Genomic DNA, 25,406 nt, shown 5'->3' with positions numbered 1-25,406 from the left:
AGAGAGACAGAGACAGTATTGGTGCTCCAGGGCCTCAGCCACTACAGTAGAACTCCAGACACTTGCACCATCTAGTGGGTATATGTTACTTGCACTTGCCTCACCTTTGTGAGTCTGTCACACTTTTATTTTATTTATTTATTTAGAGAGAAAGAAAGAGGGGGAGAGAGAGAATGGGCGCATCAGGGCCTTTTAGCCACTGTGACTGAACTCCAGATGTGACTGAACTCCAGATGTGTGTACCCCCTTGTGTGCATGTGTGACATTGCACTCTTGTATCACTGTGTGTCTGGCTATATGGAATCTGGAGATTCGAACATGTGTTCTTAGGCTTTGCAGACAAGCACCTTAACTGCTAAGCCATCTCTCTAGCCCACACCCTTTTAACTTTTAATTTGAGTATTATCTTTGTCCTTTCCAGTGGAAACAAAAAGAAAATTTAAAAATTGAGCAACATTATAATAGGGAATGTCAATTTCAAATAAAATCCTAGAAGTCCTACTGATTCTGTCAGAGTACCAGGGCTCAAGTCATCACTAGGAGAGAATTTTATTTTATTTATTTATTTATTGGTTTTCGAGGCAAGGTCTCACCATAGACCAGGCTGACCTGGAAATTCACTATGTAGTCTCAGGGTGGCCTCAAACTTACAGTGATCCTCCTACCTCTGCCTCCCAAAGTGTTGGGATCAACCCCCTAAGAATTTTATTTTAAAAGTCTCATCTTAAACTGCAAGGATATCTGTTAAACATCATAATTTAAAAAAAAAAGCCAGCATGGTGGTACACACTTCTAATCCTAGCACTCAGGAGGCAGAGGTAGGAAGATTGCTGTGAGTTCAAGGCCACCCTGAGACTACATAGTGAATTCCAAGTCAGCCTGGGCTAGAATGAGACTCTACCTTGAAAAACCAAAAAAATAAAAAAAGAAACATTACACTTAAACTTGCCAAAGGAGCAGCCATGTTGTCAGAATGTCCATTTAACCCACCCCAACATCTCAAACTGACCCTTTGCTAACCTTCTATACCCCATTAAAAGAATTTTATTTATTTATTTATTTGCAAGTAGAGAGAGATTGAGGCTGGCTAGGGCCTCTAGCTGCTGCAAACAAACTCCTGATGCATGGGCCACATTGTGCATCTGGCTGTATGTGGGTATTGGGGAACTGAACCCAGGTATTTAAACTTTGCATGCAAGTGCCTTAACTGCTGAGCCATTTCTCCAGGCCCCCATATTTTAAAAGATAGTTTTTCTTTTTATTAAAGACAAGTAGACAAGTACATGGTGGTAAATGGTAGCTGTCTGCATTCACATAGAGACAGAGTGTAATCTCTGAGCCCAATGTACAGAGAAAGGAGGCGAGTCGCTAGCAGGATGCACACAACAGCGGGCCAGCACCCTCCAGCTTCCGGCAGAGGGAGGGAGCAGGAAGTTTTCTTTGTCCCACAGAGCACGGTGGTGGTGTTGACTCCATACAGTTCATTTAGACAGGAAGGAATAAAAATAAATGCGGACAAAAAAGTGGAGACTCCTTTTCCTGTTATATTCTGATCTGGGTATTTCTCCCCCAAATAAGTTGAGAATTATGATGTTGAAAAAAAGAGGCCTCAAAAATTGGGAGAGTGACACACCTTCCAAGGCTCGGGGTCCATTAGAAGAGGTGGCGGAAAGAATGTGAGAGCCAAAGGAAGGGTAGGACTCCTTACAACGTGCTCCCTGCAGACACAAAATGGCCTGGATATCCATGACCTCCCAGTGCCTGACACTACCTATACAAGGCCATCATAATAGGAGGGAAAGATCATGACATCAGAATAAAAGAGAGACTGATTGGAGGAGGAGGGGATGTGATGGAGAATGGAGTTTCAAAGGGGAATGTGGGGGAGGGAGGGAGGGCATTACCATGGGATATTGTTTATAATCATGGAAGTTTTTAAGAAAAAATAATTAAAATTAAAAAATGTAAAAAAAATGGGATAGTGAGTATGAGGGATTGTGGGGAGACAAGACTGTAACTTGCTCCCAGGGCCTAGAGAAAATAAAAAAATAAAATATCCAAAAAATAAAAGGTTTGAATCCATTAGTGTTCTTTTCTTTTTCTATTTGTTTGTTTGTTTATTATTGAGAGAGAGAGGGAAAGAAGCAAATAGAGACAGAGAAAATGGGTGTGCCAGGGCCTTCAGTCATTGTAAATGAATTCTAGACGCATGTGTCACCCTGTGCACCTGGCTTTAGGTGGGTCCTTTAGCTTTGCAGGCAAGCTCCAGGCTGGCTTCAAATTCACTGAAAAAGACAAAGTTCCTTCACTTAAATACCTAAGCTCTGGTCTCACCTAGTCGTGGCACGGAGTCTCAAAGATTCAACCTTCTAGAAGAATGTAAACTAGGTTCAAATTCAGTGGACTTCTTTTGTATGTGTGTGTGATGTATGTGCATGTATTCATGTATGAGCACATGCATGTCAGGGGAAAGGACAACCTTATCCTTAGAAATGCTATCTACCTCTTCAGTTTCTTTTTTTTTTAAATTTTTTTGTTCATTTTTTATTTACTTGAGAGCAACAGAGAGTGAGAAAGGCAGATAGAGAGAGAGAGAGAGAGAGAGAGAGAGAGAGAGAGAGAGAGAGAATGGGTATGCCAGGGCTTTCAGCCACTGCAAGCAAACTCCAGACACATGTGCCCCCTTGTGCATCTGGCTAAGGTGGGTCCTGGGGAATCGAACCTCAAACCGGGGTCCTTAGGCTTCACAGGCAAACGGTTAACCACTAAGCCATCTCTCCAGCCCAACCTCTTCAGTTTCTTGAGAGAGAGAGAGAGAGACAGAGAGAGAATGAACATGCTAGGGCCTCTAGTCACTGCAAACAAACTCCAGAAGCATGCTGCACCATGTTGTGCATCTGGCTTACACGGGTACTGGGGAAGCAAACTTGGGTCCTTTGGCATTGCTGGCAAGCGTCTTAACTGCTAAGCCATGTCTCCAGCCCTATCCACCACATTATGAGCATGATCTCTCACTGGCCTGGAGCTTACCAATTAGCTTAGTCTGGCTTCAGTGTCTTCCCATCTCAACCTCCCAACACTGGGATTACAGCATCCTGTGGTCATGCCTGGCATTGTATGTGGGTACTTGGGATCAAAGTCAGGTAAACACTTTACCCACTGAGCCACCTCTCTGGCTCTGGAATTCTTTTCTGTCAAGTTAAAAATATTTTTATTTATTTACTTGAGAGAGAAAGGAGACAGACAAACAGGGACAGAGCGAGTGAGTATGGACATGCTAAGGCTTTCTGACACTGGAAAAAAAAATTCTGGGGACTGGAGAAATGGTTTAGTCAAAGCCAAAGGACCCAGACTTGATTCCCTAGGACCCACATAAGCCAGATGCACAAGGAGCACATGCATCTGGAGTTCGTTTGCAGTGGCGACAGGCCCTGGTGTGCCTATTTGCTGTCTGTCTGTCTGTCTCTCTTCTATCTCTCTCTCTGTGCTTGCAAATAAATAAAAAATAAAATTAGGACTAGGCATGGTGGCACACGCCTTTAATCCCAGCATTTGGGAGGCAGAGGTAGGAGGATCGCCATGAGTTCGAGGCCATCCTGAGATTACATATTGAGTTCCAGGTCAGCCTGGGCTTGTGTGAAACTGTACCTTGAAATACCAAATAAATTAATTTAATTTAATTTAATTTTTAAAAAATTCTGGGGCTGGAGAGATGGCTTAGCGGTGAAGTGCTTGCCTGTGAAACCTAAGGACCCCAGTTGGAGGCTCGATTCCCCAGGTCCCACGTTAGTCAGATGCACAAAGGGGCGCACGCATCTGGAGTTCGTTTGCGGTGGCTGGAGGCCCTGGCGTGCCTATTCTCTCTCTCTCCCTCTATCTGTCTTTTTCCCTGTGTCTGTCATTCTCAAATAAATAAATAAATAAAAATGAACAAAAAAAAATTCTGGACAGAGCACCATGTGTATCTGGCCATATGTGGATACTGGGAAGTGGAACCCAGGCCATCAGGCTTTGCAAGCAGACACCTTTAACTGCTGAGCCATCTCTCCTGCTCTGGAATTCTTTGTAATGGCATCACTCAAGGCATTATTTGAAGAATTTCCTTGATTTGGAGTCTCAGGTATGCTTGTTCTCTTCTTCATTCTCCTTGGTTTTATTCTTGTTTACAGTGCTAGGGATAGAACCCCGGGCCTTGCCCAGGCCAGATAAGTGCTTTACCACTGAGCTACATGCTTAGTCTGTGAGTTGTTTTGTTTTGTTTTGTTTCTGACACAGGGTCTCATGTATTCCAGGCTGGACTCAAACTTGCCATGTAGCCAAGGAAGACCATGAATTTCTGAGTCTGACCTGTGTATGTGTGGACCCAGAACACAGGCACCTGCACACACATGTGCATACCACACATGTGCACACACCATACCACATATACTTCACACACACACACACACACACACACACACACACACATCATACTGCATGCATGCATACATACATCTCTGTATTTCTATTTATCTATCTATCTAGCAAGCAAAGAGGCCAAAGAACTGCTGCTTCTGCTGATCTGACTTGCCTGTAAGCAGGGCCATCTTTTCTTTCTTTCTTTCTTTTTTTTTTTTTTTTTTTTGCTTTTCGGGGTAAGCTCTCACTGTAGCCCAGGCTGACCTAGAATTCACTATGTAGTCTCAGGATGGCCTTGAACTCATGGCAACCCTCCCACCCCTGCCTTCCCAGTGCTGGGATTAAACGTGTGTGCCACCACACTTGGCAGCAGTCCCATATTTAACTGGAGATTGTGCAATATTTAGACCACTCTGTAGCGTAAATGGGCATTTCTTTTAAAAAAAAAAATTTTGGAATATAACCTGCAACTTAGAAGTTGAGAATCCCACCATAAGATTTCAATCAGTCTCCACCCCAATGCAAGGGGTTTACAGTGTTCAACAGAAGTAGCGTGTTCAATAGTCTCTCCAGGGCATTGCTAGGATCTGAGCTTTTCTCCTCCTCGCCCCCGCAGACTCATTTGTTAAATCCCCCCTTCACAGGCGGCACGTTAGCAGGTGGAGCTTCTGGGGCGGGGACGTCACTCGGCTGGCAGAGCACTGGCAAAGCAGTCACAAGGCCCAGATTCAATCCCTTGTGCCACATGTAAAGCTAGGAAATCATACCTTTCTTTCCAATTTTCAAACTTAGCGGGGTATATGTTCTTTTCTTTATGTGTATGTGTGTGTGTGTGTGTGTGTGTGTGTGTGAGAGAGAGAGAGGGAGAGAGAGAGAGAGAGAGAGAGAGAGAGAGAGAGAGAGATAATTGGCATACCTTAAAGACTATCCTTGTGATTTTCTTAATTTCATTGGTATCTGTTGTAATGGTGACTTTTTCATCTCTAATTTTATTAGTTTGTGTCTCTTCTCTCTTTCTTTTGGTCAGATTTGCTCAGGGTTTATCAATTTTGTTTATCCTTTCAAAGAACCAACTCTGCCTGGTGATGGTGGCTGAGGGTAGTAGAGTGGGGGAGGGGTAGAACCTGGAGGGGAATCTGAGCCTCACTGCCAATGTCCAACACTCCCATCACCCACGGCTGAGGGCAGGTGGGCCAGCGCCATGCCCTGTGTGGACTGGGGGCTCTGAGGCCAGCGGGCGCCGCAGACCCCAACCTTTACTGAGCAGCCAAATGTCCACAGCCCGTGCAATGGGCGGATCTGGGTACAAGCTTTACATGGGTTCTGGGGAATTGAACTTGGGTCATTAGGCTCTGCAGGCAAGTGTCTTAACCATTGAGCCAATTCTCCAGGCCCTAGACACTTTTTTATTGATTTTTTTTTTTTTTTTTTCTTTTCTAGGTAGGGTCTCAACTCAAGCCCCAGGCAGGCCTTGAACTCACAAGAATTCTCTTACTTCAGCTTTCCCAGGGCTAGGATTAAAGGTATGTGCCACCATGCCTGGCTAAAGATTTTTCTGTATTTATGTATACATGCACGTATGTGTCTATGTTGGTATGTATATGGTGTGCACGCAATAGAGTGTGTTCAGGGTAATTCTACCTCCAGATGCACATTTGTTCCAGTTCTGAGTCAGCTTTGGTTTCACTTTCTAAACCACTTCAGAGTGATCTGCCAAGATGTTGAGAAATGAGTAAAAAGGAAAAACTGAAGGGTGGAGGGAGTAAGAAAGAGTTGGTTTCAGAAGGAGACAGCTGGGAGGGGCAGGCAGTAATTAATAACATGGTGACAAGGCAGAGTGTCCCAATGTTATTTAAAGGGTTTTCTGCTCCCTCATGTAGCTCTAGGTCCCCTAGAGGCAGTCATTGAATTTAGTTTCTCTCTCTCTTTCTCACGCCATTCTTCTCTCACCCAGGCTAATCTTCCCTGGCTGTCCTTGTGTCCAGAGAATTAAAGAAAAGAAACCCCAACTAAACTAACCCAAACCTCTAGACCTCTTGACTGACTTCAGCAAATCATTGACTTGTACATCAGAAAGTTCCACACATACCTCGGATTGACATTTTGCAGCCCAAGCCAGGGTGCTGTGTGGCTTTTTCTCAGGGGAGAGTTGAGCAAATGTCTGCTTCCTCCAGGTAGGACACGGAGAACAAGCCAAGTAGCAATCCCACCAAAGTCCAGCTTAGTAAACCAGTAGCATGGGTGACCCCGAAGCAGTGGCTTTACCAGTCTTACCCCAGTATGGATAATGCCCTACTTTTAAAAACAATCTTATTTATTTTGTTTTTTCTTGGTAGGGTCTCGCTCAAGCTCAGGCTGACCTGGAATTGACTATGTAGTCTAGGGTGGCATTGAACTTTCGGCAGTCCTCCTACCTCTGTCTCCTGAGTGCTGGAATTTAAAGGTGTGCTTCACCAGGCCTGGCTAAACTTTATTTATTTGAGAGAGAGAGAGAGGATAGATACACCACTGCAAGGTTTTATTTTGCTTTGTTTTGTTTTGTTTCTTCGAGGTAGGGTCTCACTCTAGCCCGGGCTGACCTGGAATTCACTATGGAGCCTCAGGGTGGCCTTGAACTCATGGCGATCCTCCTACCTCTGCCTCCCGAGTGCTGGGATTAAAAACCTGCGCCAGGCTCGGCTGCTTTCTCTTCTTGCTGGAGGTTAGGATCACTATCTCTGGCTAAACTGGGGGAATGAGTGGTGCAAGGTGTTGGTGATTGCTGCCACTGCCAGGCAGGCAGGCTGGGCCTCTCCTCAGTCTAGGGACTTTGCTGCAGCTACCCTTCCCCCCAGGCCACACAGGTGGTGTGCCAGGATCTGGTCTCCTGCCTCTCAGACTGCTGCCCCCTACTAGGATTGCTGACCCTGTATAGGTGTATGCAGGGCCCTTCATGCAGTTGCCTTGGGCCACACTGGGATGGCTTCCTTGTGTCTGTGGTCTGGAGGGCAGGACTTCACATTGGAGTCGGGTGTGCTTGGTTGGGCACTGTTGGGAAGGGTTCCTCTCCATCCCCAGATCTGCCCACTGCACTGGCTGTGGACCTTTGGCTGCTCAGTAAAGGTTGGAGTCTGTGGCGCCCACTGGCCTCAGGGCCTCCAGTCCACACTGGGCATGGCGCTGGCCCATCTTGCATTCAACCATGGGAGATGGGGGGTGGGTGGACATTGGCAGTGAGGCTCAAATTCCTCCCTCAGCCACCTCTGCTGCCATCACCAGGCAGAGTTGGTTGTTTGAAAGGATAAAACAAAATTGATAAACCCTCAGCAAATCAGACCAAAAGAAAGAGGGAAGAGATACAAATTAATAAAAATAGAGATGAAAAAGGCACCATTACAACAGATACCAGTGAAATTCATAAAATCATAAGGACATACCTTAAGGCATGCAGTTGTCTCTCTTTCTTACTCTGTCACTATCACATTAAAAAAAATGAACATATTCCACTGAGTTTGGAAATCTGAAAGAAATAGATGATTTCATAGATTTATATGACCTACCAAAATTAAATCATGATGAGATAAACTATTTAACCAGACCTATAACAAACAAGGAGATCAAAGCAGTTATGAAAAGTCTCCCAGCTTAAAAAAAAAAAAAGCCCTGGCCTAGATAGATTCACAGGTGAATTTTACCAGACCTTCACAGAAGAACTAACACCAATTCACCTCAAACTTTTCCATAAAATAGAAAAGGAGGGAATACTTACCAAATTCCTTGTATAAAGCCAATATTAACCTGATACCAAAACCAGACAAAGACAGATGAAAAAAAGAAAACTACGAACCAACTTCCCTCATGAACATAGATGCAAAAAATTCTCAACAAAATACTGGCAAACAGAATACAAGAATATATCAAAAAGACCTGGAAAATGTGGCACATACCTTTAATCCCATTGCTCAGGAGCCAGAGGTAGAAGGATCGCCATGAGCTTTACATCACCCTGAGACTACATAGTGAATTCCATGTCAGCCTGGGCTAGAGTGAGACCCTACTGAAAAACCAAAAGAAAAACAAACAAACAAACAGATATATCATAAAGATAATTCACCTCAACCAAGTAAGCTCTATCTCAGAGATGCAGGGATGGTTCATCATACACAAATAGATAAATGTAACACACTGTGTGTGGTGGTTTGATTCAGGTGTCCCCCATAAACTTAGGTGTTCTGAATACTAGGTTCCCAGCTGATGGAGATTTTGGAATTAATGCCTCCTGGGGACAGTGTGTTGTTTGGGGGTAGACTTATGGGTAGTATAGCTAGTCTCCCCTTGCCAGTATTGGGCATATTTTCCTGTTGCTGTTGGCCACCTGATGTTGGCCAGGAGGTGATGTTCACCCTCTGCTTGTGCCATCATTTTCCCCTGCCATCACGGAGCTTCCCCTCAAGCTGTATACTAAAAGTAATCTTTTATCTTCACAAACTGCTCTTGGTTGGGTGATTTCTGCCAGCAATGTGAACCTGACTGCAATACTATATAAATGGACTGAAGGACAAAAATTACATGATTATCTCAATTGATGCAGAAAAGGCATTTGACAAAATGCAACATCACTTCATGGAAAAAGTCCTAAAGAAACTGGGAATAGAAGGAACATATCTCAACATATTAAAGACTATTTATGACAAACCTACAGGCAACATAATGCTGAATTAGGAAAAACTTGAAGCATTTCCATGAAAGTCAGGAAGACAAGGGTGTCCATTGTCCCCACTTTTATTTAATATAGTACTGGAAGTCTCAGCTATGGCAATAAAGCAAGAGACACACATAAAAGGGATAACAATTGGAAAGGAAGAGATCAAGTTATCATCATTTGCAGATGGTATGATTCTGTACATGAAGGACTGTAAAGACTCTACCAGCAAACTGTTAGAGCTGAGAAACACTTGTAGCAACATAGCAGGATACGAAATGAGCACAAAGAAATTAGTAGTCTTCCCATGTACTAACCACAAACATTTCAGGGTTTTTGTTTTGTTTTGTTTGTTTTCAGGTAAGGTTTGGAGCTTAAGGACTTTTCCTGAACCCTCAAAACCCCATTACACAATGATGTAAATAACAATTTGTGTAATCAATATAACTGTTAAAAATATAACTATGTAGTATCATTAAATACTATCTGAATTAGTTTCCCAATCATAAGTACATAAGGAGCAAATCCCCAAGCATGTATATGTTAGGACTTATTAAAAATTCATTTAAACTGTATTCAACTTATTGTTATCAGTGGTGACATTTATCAAACATAGTTAAGTTTATAAAAGGCTGTTGTAATTTTCCATCAAGTATGCAGTAACAGTCTTGATCCAAACAGTAGCTGGGATTCAGCTAATCCTCCATCATGTCAGTAAAGAGGATGATTGGATTGAGTTATAAATTGATCCATAGCTGCAGAGGTGTTTTGTAACCTGTAAACTCTTATTAATGTGGTCCCCAATTTATAATATCTTTTTGAACTATTGTTTCCCATGGAATGGAAGCAACCCAGTCATCCCATAAGTCTCCCCTTAAAAGCAGGATGGGCTTTGTTTGACAAATCTTATTTTTGAGGTAGAGTCTCACTCTGTAGTCTCAAGCTGGCCTTGAACTGACCGTGATCCTCCTACCTCTACCTTCCTAGTGAGTGCTGTTTTTTTTTTCCTTTGGTCTTTTTGAATTTTTAATTTTTGAAAAAAATATTTATTTATTAATTTGACAGAATAAGAGGGGAGAGGGAGGGAGAGAGAGAATGGGCATGCCAGTGCCTCCAGCAACTGCAAACGAACTCCAGACGTGTGTGCCACTTGTGCATCTGGCTTATGTAGGTCCTGGGGAATCAAATCTGGGTCCTTTGGCTTTGCAAGAAAATACCTTAACCGCCAAGCCATCCCTCCAGCCCGAATTTTTATTCTTTTTTTTTTCAAAAAAATTTTTATTAACAACTTCCATGATTATAAACAATATCCCTTGGTAATGCCCCTCCCCCACTTTCCGCTTTGAAACTCCGCTCTCCATCATATCCCCTCCCCCTCTCAATCAGTTTCTCTTTTATTTTGATGTCATGATCTTTTCCTCCTATTATGATGGTCTTGTGTAGGTAGTGCCAGGCACTGTGAGGTCATGGATATCAAGGCCATTTTGTGTCTGCGAGGAGCACATTGCAAGGAGTCCTACCCTTCCTTTGGCTCTTACATTCTTTCTGCCACTTCTTCCACAAAAGACCCTGAGCCTTAGAAGGTGTGATAGAGATATTACAGTACTGAGCACTCCTGTCACTTCTTTCCAACACCATGATGCCTTCTGAGTCATCCCAAGGTCACTGCCATCTGAAAAGTGAGAGTAGCATTAATGTAAGGGTATGAACATTAAGAGAAGTGCTTACTGGGCAGTTTGATAAGCATAGTATATACATTTAGCCAGACAGCAGCAGATGTTACACCCCTAGGGCTCATGACTACCCCTGTTTTAAGTTTTCAGTATCAGGGATATATTTCCTTCCACGGAGCGGGCCTCCAGTCCAATTAGAGGGCAGTTGCTTTCCAACATGACAGACATGCCACTATCGCACCATTGGCTCATTTGTCCTGGGTGGCCAAATATAAGGCTTGCAGTGTCCACTGTTGAGTATCTTCACTGGTGATTTCTCTCTTTTCCATTGAACTGCATGCAGAATGGCTTCTTCCAGCTTTCTGTCAGCTGGTCTACATGGAAGAGGCTATCAGCTCAGTTCCTGCAGTATTTCTCAGTGGCCTTGCAGCCCAAGTATGTGGAGTCTTTAGCAATAGGGTCTCACCATCTATTCCTGGTGTGAAACTAAGGGCCTCGGCAATGACCTATAATGTTTTGGGGGCATCAGGGACCTCCCTGGCCAACAACTCACTGGAATTTATCCCATCCCTGGCACTGAAAATTTTCTAGCAACAATCTATGGCTCCTGAGTGTTCCATTGTCCAAAAAAGTAGGTTTCCATAAGAGTTATTTATATCCTCTTAGATTTTGGTTAGCCCTCCCTCCACCTTTCCTTTACTCAATTTCTTCCCCTGACCTCACAAGAACTAATTAAAATAAATCTTATTTTTTTAAAAGAGTCAGTTTCTGTAGTAGCAAAAGTTTGACACACATAGTAGGAAACCTACGTATAATGAAATTTTGACCCTGATATGAGACATGGCAATAAGAGAAAATAACAGAGAATCAAACTTCTTATGTCAACCTACTCTACCACAGGTCATGAAACCTTTTTTAAACTAAGTCCCATAACCATTTTATATCAAATCTTTTTATTTATTTGTTTGCTTATTTATTTGAGAGCAACAGACAGAGAGAGAAAGAGGCAGATAGATAGAGAATGGGCACGCCAGGGCCTCCAGCCACTGCAAAGGAACTCCAGATGTGTGCACACCCTGTGCATCTGGCTTACATGGGCCCTGGGGAATCGAGCCTCGAACTGGGGTCCTTAGGCTTGACAGGCAAACGCTTAACCGCTAAGCCATCTCTCCAGCCCTCAAATCATTTTTAAAAAATAGATAATTTATTCTTTTTATTTATCCCTCAGAGAGAGGCAAGTAGAGAAAGATGGAGTATGGGTGCACCAGTACATCCCAGTTGCTGCAGACATACTCCAGATGCATGCGCCCCCTTGTGCATCTGGTGTACGTGGGTCCTGAGGAATCGAACCTGGGTCCTTTGCCTTGCAGGCAAAGTACCTTAACCCCTAATCCATCTCTCCAGCCCTGTATCAACTCTTATAATCTTTGCTTTTTTTTTTCTTTTAAGACTGTTTTATTGCAACGTGTGGAGGTGCACGCTTTTAATCTTGGCACTTGGGAGGCCAAGATAGGAGGATCAGTGTGAGTTCGAGGCCAGCCTGAGAGTCCATAGTGAATTCCAGGTTAGCCTTGGCTAGAGTGAGACCTTACCTGCAAAAACCCAAAAAAAAAAAAATTCTTTTCTTCTTTCTTTTTTGAGTGTATGGGGTTTAATAATACACAGGTCAGCAGAGGTCCCATCCTTTCCTTCTCATTCACATCCCCAGATTCTAGATCTTTCCTATGCCTGATCAAGTTTGAATAGTCATGGTTGGTTTGGTCAAACACTGATCTTAGGAAAAATCATCATTCAAAGAAGTTTGAAGAAGAGATACAAACTCAGCAGCTCTTTCATTTAAAAAAATAGAAATGTGGAGAATCTGACTAAAAACACTGTATCAAGCCGGTGTGGTGCCTCATACCCTTAATCCTAGCAGGGGCTGGAAGCTCACCGTGAGTTTCAGAGCAGCCTGGGACCCCCAAAGTGAGTCCAGGTCAGCCTGGGCTAGCTGAGACCAAGCTGCGGGGAAGGGTATTTCGCAAGAAGGGAGAGCAGATCTCAATCCTGAAGACCCCTCAGTCCACAGGAGGCTGTCTGCGCTGAAACCAACGTGTCGTGACCTTCCCCTTCCTCGCCCGCTCTTCTGGTCTCTTCTCTTAGCCCTTTCCGGGGCCGTGGCGTGGCTCCCACGTCTGCGACTCCGGCGACGACCTGCAGATCGACAGGCCGAGCTGCGCCGGGCTCCGGACCTGCTCTGCGGCCCTGGCTCCTGCACTGCGCCTTTCTCCCTAGGGGAAGGGCTCCGGAATCTTCCAGGTGACCCGCTAGGCCTTCCCGGGCGTGTCCAGGTCTGCAGCGTGTCTGGAGGTGACCACTGGTGACGCCCTTCGCCGCGCCCCACCTTCCTCTGCCTGCGCCGCCTCCTCGCAGGCCTCCAGGTCGTCCAGGTCCTACAGCGCGCTCCCTGCGGCCGGCACTTCCCGAGCCAGGGCAGAGGGAGGTCCCCGCCTCTGTCACCGCCCTGCCCGTGGCGCGGCCGCTCTCGTTCCGTCCACTTCCTGCACCTGATTCTGCAGCCAGGGCAGCGGGGCTCCAGGTCCCTGGCGGTCTCCAGGGCGGAGTCGCCCGGTGCACAGTGCCCAGCACGCGCGCACGCGTGAAGTCGGCCCTGCTCGGGGGCTCGGCCACGCTCTCCTTCGGGGGTGGCAGCTGCAACATCTTCTAAAGGAGACACGGTGAGGGCGCTGGCTTGATGTTTTCCCCACAGACGCCGCCCACAAACCAAGTCCAGGGTCTCATCCACGACCAGCTCACATTCTCCAGCCCACGATATTCTCCCCCAGGTGCTGAGGGTTCGCGCCGAGGACACTGCGTGTGTCTTTCACCTTGGAGGTGGCCATTTCGTAACACTTGCTGTCTTGTTTCCTGGCTCCTTGAAAGCGGCAGATGCAGGCTTGAAATGTTTTTAAAGATTTATTATTATTATTATTTTGGTTTTACGAGGTAAGGTTTTGCTCTAGCCCAGGCTGACCTGGAATTCACTATGTAGTCTCAGGGTGGCCTCGAACTCATGGCGATCCTCCTACCTCTGCCTCCCAAGTGCTGGGATTTAAGGCGTGCCCACCATACCCGGCTTATTATTATTGTTATCATCATCATCATCGTTATTATTTTGATAAAGAGGCACAAAAGAGAGACAGGGAGGGAGGGTCGGATCGAGAGAGAAAGAGAGAGAGAGAGAAAGGGCACGCGAGACCCTTAACCCTACTCCAGACTCATGCTCCACCTTGTGTAGCTGGCTTATGTGGGTCCTGGGGAATCGAACCTGGGTCTTTTGGTTTTGCAGGCAAGCACCTTAACCACTATTTTTATTTATATTTATTTATTTATTTGAGAATGAGAGAGATAGAGACGGAATGGGCACACCAGGGCTTCTAGCCACTGCAAAGGAATTCCAGATGCATGCCACCTTGTGCATCTGGCTTATGTGGGTACTGGGGAATTGAACCTGGGTCCTTAGGCTTCAAAGGCAAGTGCCTTAACTGCTCCAGCCCCAGATGCAGCTTTGAAGACACCAAAGGGATGGAAGTCTGGGGAGACTGCTGGTAAATGGAACCCACAGCCCAGGGCGTTGGTGATCTAATCTTTTTATAATATCCCTTAACCTTTCAGGAAGAATATGCCCCTTTCCTTTATGTTCTGTCTTTTTACCAAAATAAAATTTCAAAACATCTCCCCAAAGTGTCTGGAGGTCAGAGTCCAAAGTGTGTCTGTCTAATGGGTTGAAATGCAGTGTTGGCTCCTTTGGAGGTTCCAGAGGATATGCAGCTCTTGCCATCTGAGATGTCAGTAGAACTTCATTCTTTGCATTTGAGGGGCTGGAGGCCCAGTTTTCTTGCTGGCTGTCAGCTGAGGATGTTCTTAGCTTCCTTCTAGAGGTTGTGATCCTTCCTCATGTCCTCTGTCTTCAGAGTCAGCAATGGCAGCTGAATCTTTCTCATACAGTATTTCCCTTTCATCTGTTCTATCATTCTCTTCCTTAAATAATTAAAAAAAAAAAATTGAGACAAAGCCTAGCTCTGTAGCCCAGGCTGGCCTCAAACTTGGAATCCTCATTCCTCATTCTCTTAAGTGCTGGGATTACAGGTGTGTACCACATTGCGTTGCCCCTCTCTCCCTCCCTCTCTCTCTTAAGCATTCTTGTGATTTCATTGGGTCTAGTTTCAAGATCTATAACAATCAAATCTAGAAGATCCCTTGTGCCCTTAAGGTGACATGTTCTTACAAAGTCTCACCTGACCTTTCCCATACATGGCCACATGATGGCAGAAGAGATCAGGACACAACCACAGATGCCACTACTGACGGTGATGTGAAGTACGTGCTCACATCCTGGGTAGTTATTGTGTGCCAGGCACATTTTAAACACACCACAGCCCCACCATGTTATGATATTCGTATGGGAAATGCTATTATCTAAGATAAGTAAAGATCAGAGTGGGGGCTGGAGGGATGCCTTAGCGGTTGAGGCATTTGCCTGCAACGCCAAAGGATCCCAGTTCGATTCTCCAGGTCCCCACATAAGCCAGATGCACAGGGGGTGCACGTGTCTGGAGTTCATTTGCAGTGGCTGGAGGCCTTTCTGTCTCAAATACATAGATAGATTAGATATAGATATAGATTAGAGTAGGTCATAAGCTGTTTATATCACACTGCTGCTCATAATGGTTTTGTTAAATATTTGGGCTTATCTTCATGCAATCTGCATGTTTAATTAATTAGCAATACCAACTGTATTAACTGTATTAATACAGATGACAAAATGTTAGTCATGTGATACTATCTATATCTCTAGATATCTATTTATCTATCATCTATCATCTATCTATTTTTCTATCTATTATTTCTGTACCTGTTTGAAACAGGGTCATGCTAGGTAGCTCAGAATGGTCTTGAACTCAGGATTTTCTTTTGTTTTTCTTTCTTTATTTATTTTGGTTTTTTGAGGTAGGGTCTCACTGTAGCCTAGGCTGGCCTGGAATTCACTAGTGTAGGCATCAAACTCATGGCAATCCTTCTACCTCTGCTTCCCAAGTTCCCAAGTACTGGGATTAAAGGTATATGCCACCACACCTTTTTAATATTTATTTATTTATTAGAAAGAAGGAGGGAGGGAGAGAGAGATAGAGAGAGAGAGATAGAGAGAGAGAATATGGGCACACCAGAGCCTCCAGCTACTGCAAATGAATTCCAGACACATATGCCACTTTGTGCATCTGGCTTATGTGAGTCCTGGGGGATAAAACCTGGGTTCTTTGGCTTTGCAGGCAAACACCTTAACCGCCAAGCCATCTCTTCAGCCCTGGACACCTAATCTTTCTATCTCAGCCTCCTAAATGCTGAGATTGTAGACCTGTGACACTGCACCTATACCTATATTTGTTTGGCTAAATGGCATATCAGTGAGTCCAAACAGTGAGCTCAAGAAATTGGAGAATAAGACAAACCACCACCTTTTTCATCCAAACATTTTGAAGAGTGGATTCTATGGATCTTAAGTACTTGTTTCTTGAGTTTTGCTTGTAGCTGTAATTCATTCATGCACCCCACTGTGCATGTTCCAACTATAAGTCAGAATGGGTAACCCTGGGGGCTGGAGAGATGACTTAGTGGTGAAGGCATTTGCCTGCAAAGCCAAAAGATCCTGGTTTGATTCTCTAGGACCCACGTAAGCCAGATGCATAAGGGGGCGCATGCATCTGGAGTTCATTTGCAATGGCTGGAGGCCCTGGTGCTCACTCGCGCGCTCTCTCTCTCTCTCTCTCCCTCCCTCCCTCCCTCAAATAAATAAATAATTAAAAAATAACACCCTCACGTGCCCATTCTCTCTCTCTCTCTCCCTCTTTCTATCAAAGAAGTAAATGAATAAAAATAAAATATTTAAAAGAATGGGTGACCCTCTCCAACCTCACACCCCCATTCAGGCACCTCAGTAGTTTGTCAACATTGACTTTCTGACGGGGCATGTAGGGACCAGGCAAGGGTTACTTTCCATTTGTATTAGCACTGCATTTTACAAAAATGTTAGTGTTCCGGGTGTGCTGGTGCACGCGCTTAATCCCAGCTCGGGGGAGGCAGAGGTAGGAGTGCCATGAGTTTGAGGCCACCCTGAGACTCCATAGTGAATTCCAGGTCAGCCTGGGCTACAGTGAGACCCTATCTCGAAAAAAAAAAAAGAAAGAAAGAAGCCTTGTTATTATGGACCCAAAGACATACAACCAGGCTTTAATGAAAAATATAAAATTCTTACAATAAAGGTTTATTCATAAATTTAGAAGTCTGTTTGAAAACAACTTTTGTAAGCAAAATTATAGTGGTACCTTAAGAGCAGGATTACATTTAATAAATTTGAATTTGTGCTTGTAGAAATTTAGCATTTCCTAATAGTGACACCTCCTAATACAGTCACTTAATATTCTCTGAAAAAAATATTTTTAAAAATGTTTTTATTTGAGAGACAGAGAGAGAATGAATGAGAGTGGGTGCATCAGGGCCTCCAGCCTCTACAAATGAAGTCCAGATGCATGCACCACCTCGTGCATCTGGCTTATGTGGGTCCTGGGAAATAAAACCTGGATTTCTTGGCTTTGGAGGCAAGTGCCTTAACCACTAAGTCATTTCTCCAGCCCTGAAAAAAACAATTTTTTTTTAAGGTAGGGTCTAGCCCAGGCTCACCTGGAATTCACTATGGAGTCTCAGGGTGGCTGTGAACTCACAGCGATCCTCCTACCTCTGCCTCCCAAGTGCTGGGATTAAAGGCTTGCACCACCACACCTGGCATGAAAATATCTTTTAACAATATAATTTCAAATAGTTTAATAACTTTAAAAACTTTTTTTTTCAATGTAGGGTCTCCCTCTAGCCCAGGGTGACTTGGAATTCACTATGTATTCTCAGGATAGCATCAAACTTACAGCAATCCTCCTACCTCTGTCTCCCACGTGCTGGAGTTAAAGGCATGTGAAACCATGCCTTCTTTCCTACAGCTTTATGATTAGTTCTGAGTCTAGTCCTTCAGCCTGTGATCTTTAGAGATAGGGCCTCGCATAGGTTATAAGGGTGTATTGAGGTGAGTGAGATGATTTGAGAGACAGTCTCATGTACCCAAGGCTGGCCTCGACCTTGCTATGTAGGGCAATCTGGAACTCCTGACTCTCTATCTCTGGGTGCTGGGAAGACAGGCAAATGCTACCACGCCCAGTTTATGTAGTGCTGGACACCGAGCCCAGGCTTTGTGCACGCTGGGCAGGCACACGACCACCTGAACTTCATCTCCATCCCCACTTGTTCTTTTGTAATGAAAAGAGAGAGTGGCATTTGTGCCAAGTGCGGAGGAGCACACATTTAATCCCAGTGCTCAGGAGTCAATTGCAGGAGGATCACTGTGAGTTTGGGGACAGCATGGGACTTACAGGGAGAGTTCCAGGTCCACCTGGGCTACAGTGAGATCCTGCCTTGACAAACAGAAAACAAAAAGAAAGTGCCATTTCTGCTTTAGTATGCCTTTGGATCCTTTTCAAAGTCACTATGTACCAATAAATTACTCAGTAGAACTTGATTTTTTATTTTTTCATGTGTTAATTTAAAAAAATAATTAATTTTTATTACTTAGGTACATACTCAGTGTGTCAACAGCACATGGTGGTACCATCCTTACACTCATCCCTATCCCCCCTCTGAAAGGACCCTCCTCATTGGGGATGCCAGTTATCCCTGTGGGGATTGTGGGTCATGCATCTTGGGAGTAGCCATCAGGTATGTGGAAGAGGCAATGTCCCTGTGTGTAATGTCCCAACCTAGGACTCTTAACAATTTTTCCGCTCCCTCTTCCGTGAACTTCCCGAGCCATGCTGGCTTTCTCTTAGGCTTCCTTCAGCCATGGGCTCCTGGGAGCCTCTGCATCTCTGCATCTCTGCGTCTCTGGCTTGGGAGGAGCTCAGTGTCCTCAGTGTCTCTCCTTCCCCTCGTGCTGACCAGGTTCCTGATGAAAGCAGCGCTCTTGCTCATTTCTGCATTACTTATGGCTTCAGCTGGGGCCCTGGTGTGATGGGCTGATTTTCTCCTCAGGTTTTGCTCTTCTCTTTGACTGTCCAATCTCAGTCTTCCTAGTAGCTCGGCTTACAGGCAAGTGCCACTGTGCCCACTGGTTGTACGTTTCCTCACTTGCCTGTTGTTGTTACTTCAAAAGGTAGATGTCTTGGTCTTCCACGTGTAGCGGACACCCTATGAAATGAGAAAACAAAATTATTTCCTGAAATAGTTGATGATTCAAGATGGTAGAGAACGATTCTCAATTGATCTTTAGTTCCAGTCTCATGAGAAGCATGAAGGTCATTGTCACAATATGCTTTAGAGCCACTGCAGGGAAGGAAGGACCTGCAGATTTGGTGACAGCCATGTGATCCAGGGAAATGGCTTCAAGGTCACAAGACTCTGTCATTACCAAGGCTCTCTAGGAAAGCCTCAGGCCATAGGGCAGGAAGAGCAGGAAAGTTTCTACCAGTTTTCCAAGTGGGACAGTGTAGAGTGAAGTCACAGGGATGAGTCACGTCACACCCGCACAGTACCATTAGCAACAGCAGTCACGCCATGTGAAAGCCCTGCACGTAAAGAGCATTCCACTGCGTGCTCACCCCGAGAGTGCATAACCTCAGCTGCAAAGTGCGCAGGGGTGGGCACCGCAGTGCGGTGAGCACACACTGTCTACCTCGGCTACATGGAAGCAAATCAACCTCTCAGTAGTCACTGTCTATTGTAGGTATGTCCAGCTGCTCAAAGAATTTAGTCTCAAGGGCCAGAGCAATAAAAAAATCAAGCAGGGCTGGAGAGATGGCTTCACAGTTAGGCACTTGCCTGTGAAGCCTAAGGACCCATGTTTGACTAACATATCCATGTAAGCCACACACACAAGGTGATGCAAGTGCAAAGTCACACATGTAAGGTGGGAAACACATCTGAAGTTTCATCAAAGTGGCAGATGGCCCTGGTGTACCAATTCTCTCTCGTGCTTTCACTCTTGCTCTCTCTTATATAGAAAAAAAAGGGCGAGTTTGTTGGGCTTGCCTTAAAAAAATACAAAATCCACTCAAAAAAAATGGGGTACAGTTGAATAGAGAATTCTCAAAGGAGGAAACACAATTGGTCATTGCTTATTTAAAGAAATGTTCAGGGCTGGAGAGATGGCTTAGCGGTTAAGGCATTTGACTGCAAAAGCAAAAGGATCCCGGTTCGATTCCCCAGGACCCATGTAAGCCAGATGCACAAGGGGACGCATGCGTCTGGAATTTGTTTGCAGTGGCTGGAGGCCCTGGCATGCCCAGTCTCTCTCTCTCTCTGTGCCTCTTTCTCTCTCTCAAGTAAATAAATAAAAATAATTAAAAAAAAAAAGAAAAAGGAAAAAGAAATGTTCAGCATCCCTAGTCATCAGCAAAATATAAATTAAAACAACTTTGAGATTCTTGGCAATCACCAAGACATCAAATGATAACAAATGTTGGCAAGGCTATGGGAAAAGATGAACTCTTATCCACTGCTGGTGGGAATGTAACTGGTAAAAACCCCTGTGGACAGTAGAATGGAGATTCCAGAAAGAGATTAAAATTTCTTTATCATGTGACCCAGCTATTCCATTCCTTGGTATCTATCCTAAAGACTCCACTCTCTACTTCAGAGATACTTGCTCAACCATGTTTATCACTGCTATGTTCACAGCAGCTAGGAATTGGAATCAACCAAGATGCCCACTGACTGATGAATGGATAATGAAGGTGTGGTACATTTACACAATGGAATTCTAATCTGCACTAAAGAAGAATGAAATAACGAAATTCACATTAGCGGTTGAAGTGCTTGCCTGTGAAGCCTAAGGACCCATGTTCTACTCTCCAGATCCCATGTTAGCCAGATGCACAAAAGTGAGGCAAATGCAAGGTCACACATGCCCAGTAGATGGTGCAAGCATCTGGAGTTCAATTGCAGTGGCTGAAGCCCTGGTCACAAATTCTCTATCCTCTCTCTCTCTCTCTTTCTGTCTCTTTCTTTCACTCACACTCTCTGAAAGAAAAGGAGAAACAAACAAAGAAACAAAGAAAACACTAGCCAGCCATCCACACCCAAGAAAACAGCAACATTGTGGTGAACTGAAGTACATCACCACAGAAACACAGAGGTTACCATGAAGTCAACACTAAGTGACCGCCCGCTAAGGCTCAGTGACTGGTGAGGAAGAGGGGTGGGTAGATTGTAAGAGCCACAAAGCAGCTAGACCTACTTTGAAACAATACCCCCAGAGAGAGGCCCACATTCCTCCACAGTGAACACCAAGAAACCTAGTGAGGAGAGCCCGCAGGAAAAAGGTGGTGGGGGAGGCCACATATACAACATATGGTAAAGAATTTTTCAATAAAGATTGTTTCCAAATAAATAAAAAAAAATAGAGAGGGAGAAAAGAGAGAGAAACTGGATCCTAGTTTGATTCCTTAAAAACAGCAACAAAGAACTTGGGAGATGGCTCAGTGGTTAAAGACACTTGCTTGCAATGCCTGCCAGTCCAGGCTCAATACCTCAGTACCCCATGTCTGAGGTGGCAAGAGACCTTGGTGAGCCCATACTATGTTCATCTCTCTCTGTCTTTCCTGTATGTCTCTTACCCCATATGTCTCCTCTCTCTCTCTCTCTCTCTCTCTCCATCAAGTAAATAAATGAATACAATTTAAAAATTAAAAATAAAATAAGTCATATTAGTATAATTTCTAAATTACAGTAAGATAAATTTAATCCCACAATTCCTTCCCAAAAGTTCAAATTTACTTTATTGTAGGAAATGTATGCCCAGTCAAGCATCCCTGTGATTCTGTATGTTCCATATCATTGCCTTATTCAGTTGTGGCTATCTCAGAAACCTGACTATCCTTGAGTGATCACAGCAGAAAGAAAGTAGTCTGAATTACACAATTTTCTTTCACCAATGTACAATGTAAAATCATAATAGCAAACAGTTACCAAACTTAAGAATTGATGCTGAAATTATCCATACCAAGGACAAGAAAACTAATTTCACACATGAGAATTTTACCTTTGCTTCAGTTTCTTTTCTTTCTTTTTTCTTCGAGGTAGGGTCTCACTCTAGCCCATGCTGACCTATAGAATTCACTGGGTAGTCTTAGGGTAGATTGGATCTTGTGGCTATCCTCCTACCTCAGCCTCCCAAGTGCTGGGATTAAAGGCGTACGCCACCACGCCCGGCTAATCGCTCCAATTTTAAAGCGATTCAAGGATCATGTCGAGCACCTCCTTGGAAAGGCTTCAGAATAAAAACATACATTCATGGATGAGTTTTGGTCCTTTTAAAATATCAAGTGAAAGATCAACTTGCCGCATACTAAATGACATTTCTTAATGAATATTTTAAAAAGATAAACTGTTAAAATGTGCTATTACTTACCACTTTCTCTGCTTCAAAACTAATCCTATGCAATATTTAATGAATTTTATTCATAGTTCTGTATCAATGAGTGGTAGACAAAGACCAAGAATAGTTCATCTGCACAAATAGCCTCTCTTGAAGGCTCAAGTGAAAACCCAATTCTGGCTCACCTATCTTGCTGCTGCCTGAGTTGACATGAACATGATGACACAGAAGAAAGCTGATCTATACACATTCACCTCTCTATTCTCTATCCCTGAGTAGAGAGGAAGGCAGGAAGCTAAAACATGGCACTCATTGATCTTCAGCATATAAATCATATATTTAAAAGACCCCCACTATTTCCTTTACTCCAAACAGTACAGGGAGTCCCTGAATTATTTTTAAATATTTATTTTTATGTATTTATTTGAGACAGAGAGAGAGGGAAAGAGAGTGAGTGAATGAGAATGGACCTCTAGGCACTGCAAATAAACTCCAGACACGAGCCCATCATGTGCATCTGGCTTATTAGGACCTGGAGAATTGAACCTGGGGTCCTTAGGTTTCACAGGCATGCACCTTATCCACTAAGCCATCTCTCCAGCCCCTCCCTGAATGTTTTTTTAAATATTTTTTCATTTATTTATTTATTTATTTGAGAGTGACAGAGAATGAGAGAGAGAAAGAGGTAGAGAGAGAGAGAGAGAGAGAGAGAGAGAGAGAGAGAGAGGGAGGGAGAATAGGTACACCAGGGCTTCCAGCCACTGCAAATGAACTCCAGATGTGTGTGGCCCCTTGTGCATCTGGCTAATGTGAGTCTGGGGAATTGAGCCTTGTACCAGGGTCCTTAGGCTTCACAGGCAAGCGCTTAATTGCTAAGCCATCTCTTCAGCCCTCCCTGAATGTTTTAATATGTTGTGAAGCTAAATGTACTCAAGTTAATGAAAAACTGCTTATTTTACTGGACATACCATTTCCAGACAGCATAAAACCCATTTACAAAGCAGTTACTGGGCTGGAGAGATGGCTTAGCATTTTAGGCGATTGTGTGCAAAGCCAACAGACCCTGTTCAGTTCCCCAGGACCCACATAAGTCAGATGCACATGGCAGGTATGTGTCTGGAGTTTGTTTGCTGTGGCTAGAGACCCTGGTGCTCCAATTCTTTCTATTTGCTTCTTTATCTCTCCCAAAAATATATGAAGACGCAATTATTTGTCCTATATATGAAGCATATATAAGCAAATAATTGTATTAATACTCCTACACACATAGGCATCCAAGAGGAGATATTACTGGAAAAACAGAGTTCAGGTAGTTGTACCTCTGATTCCCAGTGTCTACCTGAATGTTTTCCTTCCTATATTGTTCTACTCCAACATCCTCTTTCTGCAGAGCTTAATTGCATTCTGCAACCTCAAAATCTTACCCCTATCAAAGCACAGGTTGTTAATTTGCTTGTTAATTTGTCTTTTACATTCTTCAGGGATCACTGTTCTCTTCCATTTTATTACTACATTATTCACCCACGTAATGACAAATAAGGAAGGCTGATAGTTGCAGTCTTTCTTTTCTCTTCTTTTTATTTATTTTATTTTATTTTATTTTATTTTATTTTATTTTATTTTATTTTATTTTATTTTATTTTATTTTATTTTATTTTATTTTATTTTATTTTATTTTATTTTTGAGGTAGGGTTTCACTCTAGCTCAGGCTGACCTGGAATTCACTATGTAGTCTAAGGGTGGCCTCTAACTCCTGGCGATCCGCCTACTTCTTACTCCTGAGTGCTGGGATCAAAGGCATGTGCCACCATGCTTGGCTAGCCCCAGTATTAAGGGACAGGTGTCCAAATTATTACTGCCACTTAGTAAATTCAAACAAGTCTCCAAAATGCTGATATTGTGTAGGGTTTGGATACAGTCTAACTCAGGTATTAGAAAGGAAAATGAGTAAAAAGAGAAGCCAACATAAGAAATAATTAAAGGAAACTGTATTTATTGAGAAATAAAACACACTACAAATATGTTAAGGACATAGTACAGCAAACAGAAACTGGTAGGTAGAAAAATTAATGAAAATATCCTCAAGATGATAAATGTTATGAGTAGAATGTGTGATTATACTACATAACTTTTGGTCCTATAATCACAGGTTAGTGGGATCTGCTATAAAACCACAGAAAACAGCCATTGTTGTGACCACAGAAGTAAAAACATTTGGAGCATGTATCACACTATCCACAACATTGGAGGAACACTGCACAGAAGAGCTCACACATAACCTACTTTTACATGTGAAATGTACTTGAATCTTGGCCATGTTAACCTATTCAGAATAGTACACAAGTTATCACTTTTATTACTGCATTCCAAGTTACCTAACTAAAATGATTAAATCTTTAAAATCCTACCTTGGTTTTCGGGTGTATCCAGTACTTCCAGGTTCTTATAAGAATAAAGGCAAAACACATTTTAAGTTAGCAATGTAAAATAATAAAATGGAGAGTAGAAAAAATATAACACAATGAAACTGATGACACATTGGTAGGATGAATCACTTTGGAACGACACTGTGTCTTATTAAGACTCCAGCCTTGAGATGGCTTAGTGGTTAAGCGCTTGCCTGTGAAGCCTAAGGACCCTGGTTCAAGGCTCAATTCCCCAGAACCCATCTTAGCCTGAAGCGCAAGGGGGCGCATGCGTCTGGAGTTCGTTTGCAGTGGCTGGAGGCCCTGGCGCTCCCCTTCTCTCTCTATCTGCCTCTTTCTCTCTCTGTCTGTCACTCACAAATAAAAATAAAATAAATTTTAAAAAAAGACTCCAGCCTTACATACAATGTCAAGACAGGTATGAAAGTCACTGTAGTGGTCACTGTATATAGGACAAAATCTTGCATTTGTATGCTTCCATTTTGCAACAAGATTCAGTAAGACAGCATGATGCCATTTTTCTCAACCCTCTCGTTCTGTTGTAAATCTCCGTACAAATAAAGATTTGACATTTGGCTTATGACATGTAGACTTTCAAACCTTATGCTAGTAAGCAATAATAAATATAAGCTTCAGCGCTAGAGGTGAGTTACATGGGAGAATGCTTGTCAAAAACTGAGGAAGCCATCAGAACAATTATGGACATCACAAGAGGGCATGAATTGTTCAGTCCACATTGTGTCAGAAGATAAAACATATTTAATAATTAAATTAT

General features: G+C 43.5%; 1 protein-coding gene across 1 annotated transcript; it reads right to left on the bottom strand.

Annotated features, from left to right (window-relative positions):
* Nucleotides 1–10,708: 10,708 nt before the first annotated feature.
* LOC123455365 lies at nt 10,709–13,634 on the bottom strand. Its single transcript, XM_045136164.1, has 3 exons — nt 13,559–13,634; nt 12,686–13,455; nt 10,709–10,751 (listed from the first exon to the last, which is right to left on the bottom strand). The coding sequence occupies exons 1-3, from the start codon at nt 13,632–13,634 to the stop codon at nt 10,731–10,733; spliced, it is 867 nt and encodes a 288-aa protein (XP_044992099.1). The 3' UTR covers nt 10,709–10,730.
* Between the last annotated feature and the right edge of the window lie 11,772 nt (nt 13,635–25,406).

Source organism: Jaculus jaculus, chromosome 16 (genome assembly GCF_020740685.1).
Source record: "Jaculus jaculus isolate mJacJac1 chromosome 16, mJacJac1.mat.Y.cur, whole genome shotgun sequence".
NCBI classification, from domain to species: domain Eukaryota; kingdom Metazoa; phylum Chordata; class Mammalia; order Rodentia; family Dipodidae; genus Jaculus; species Jaculus jaculus.
This window is presented reverse-complemented; position numbering and strand designations above follow the sequence as displayed.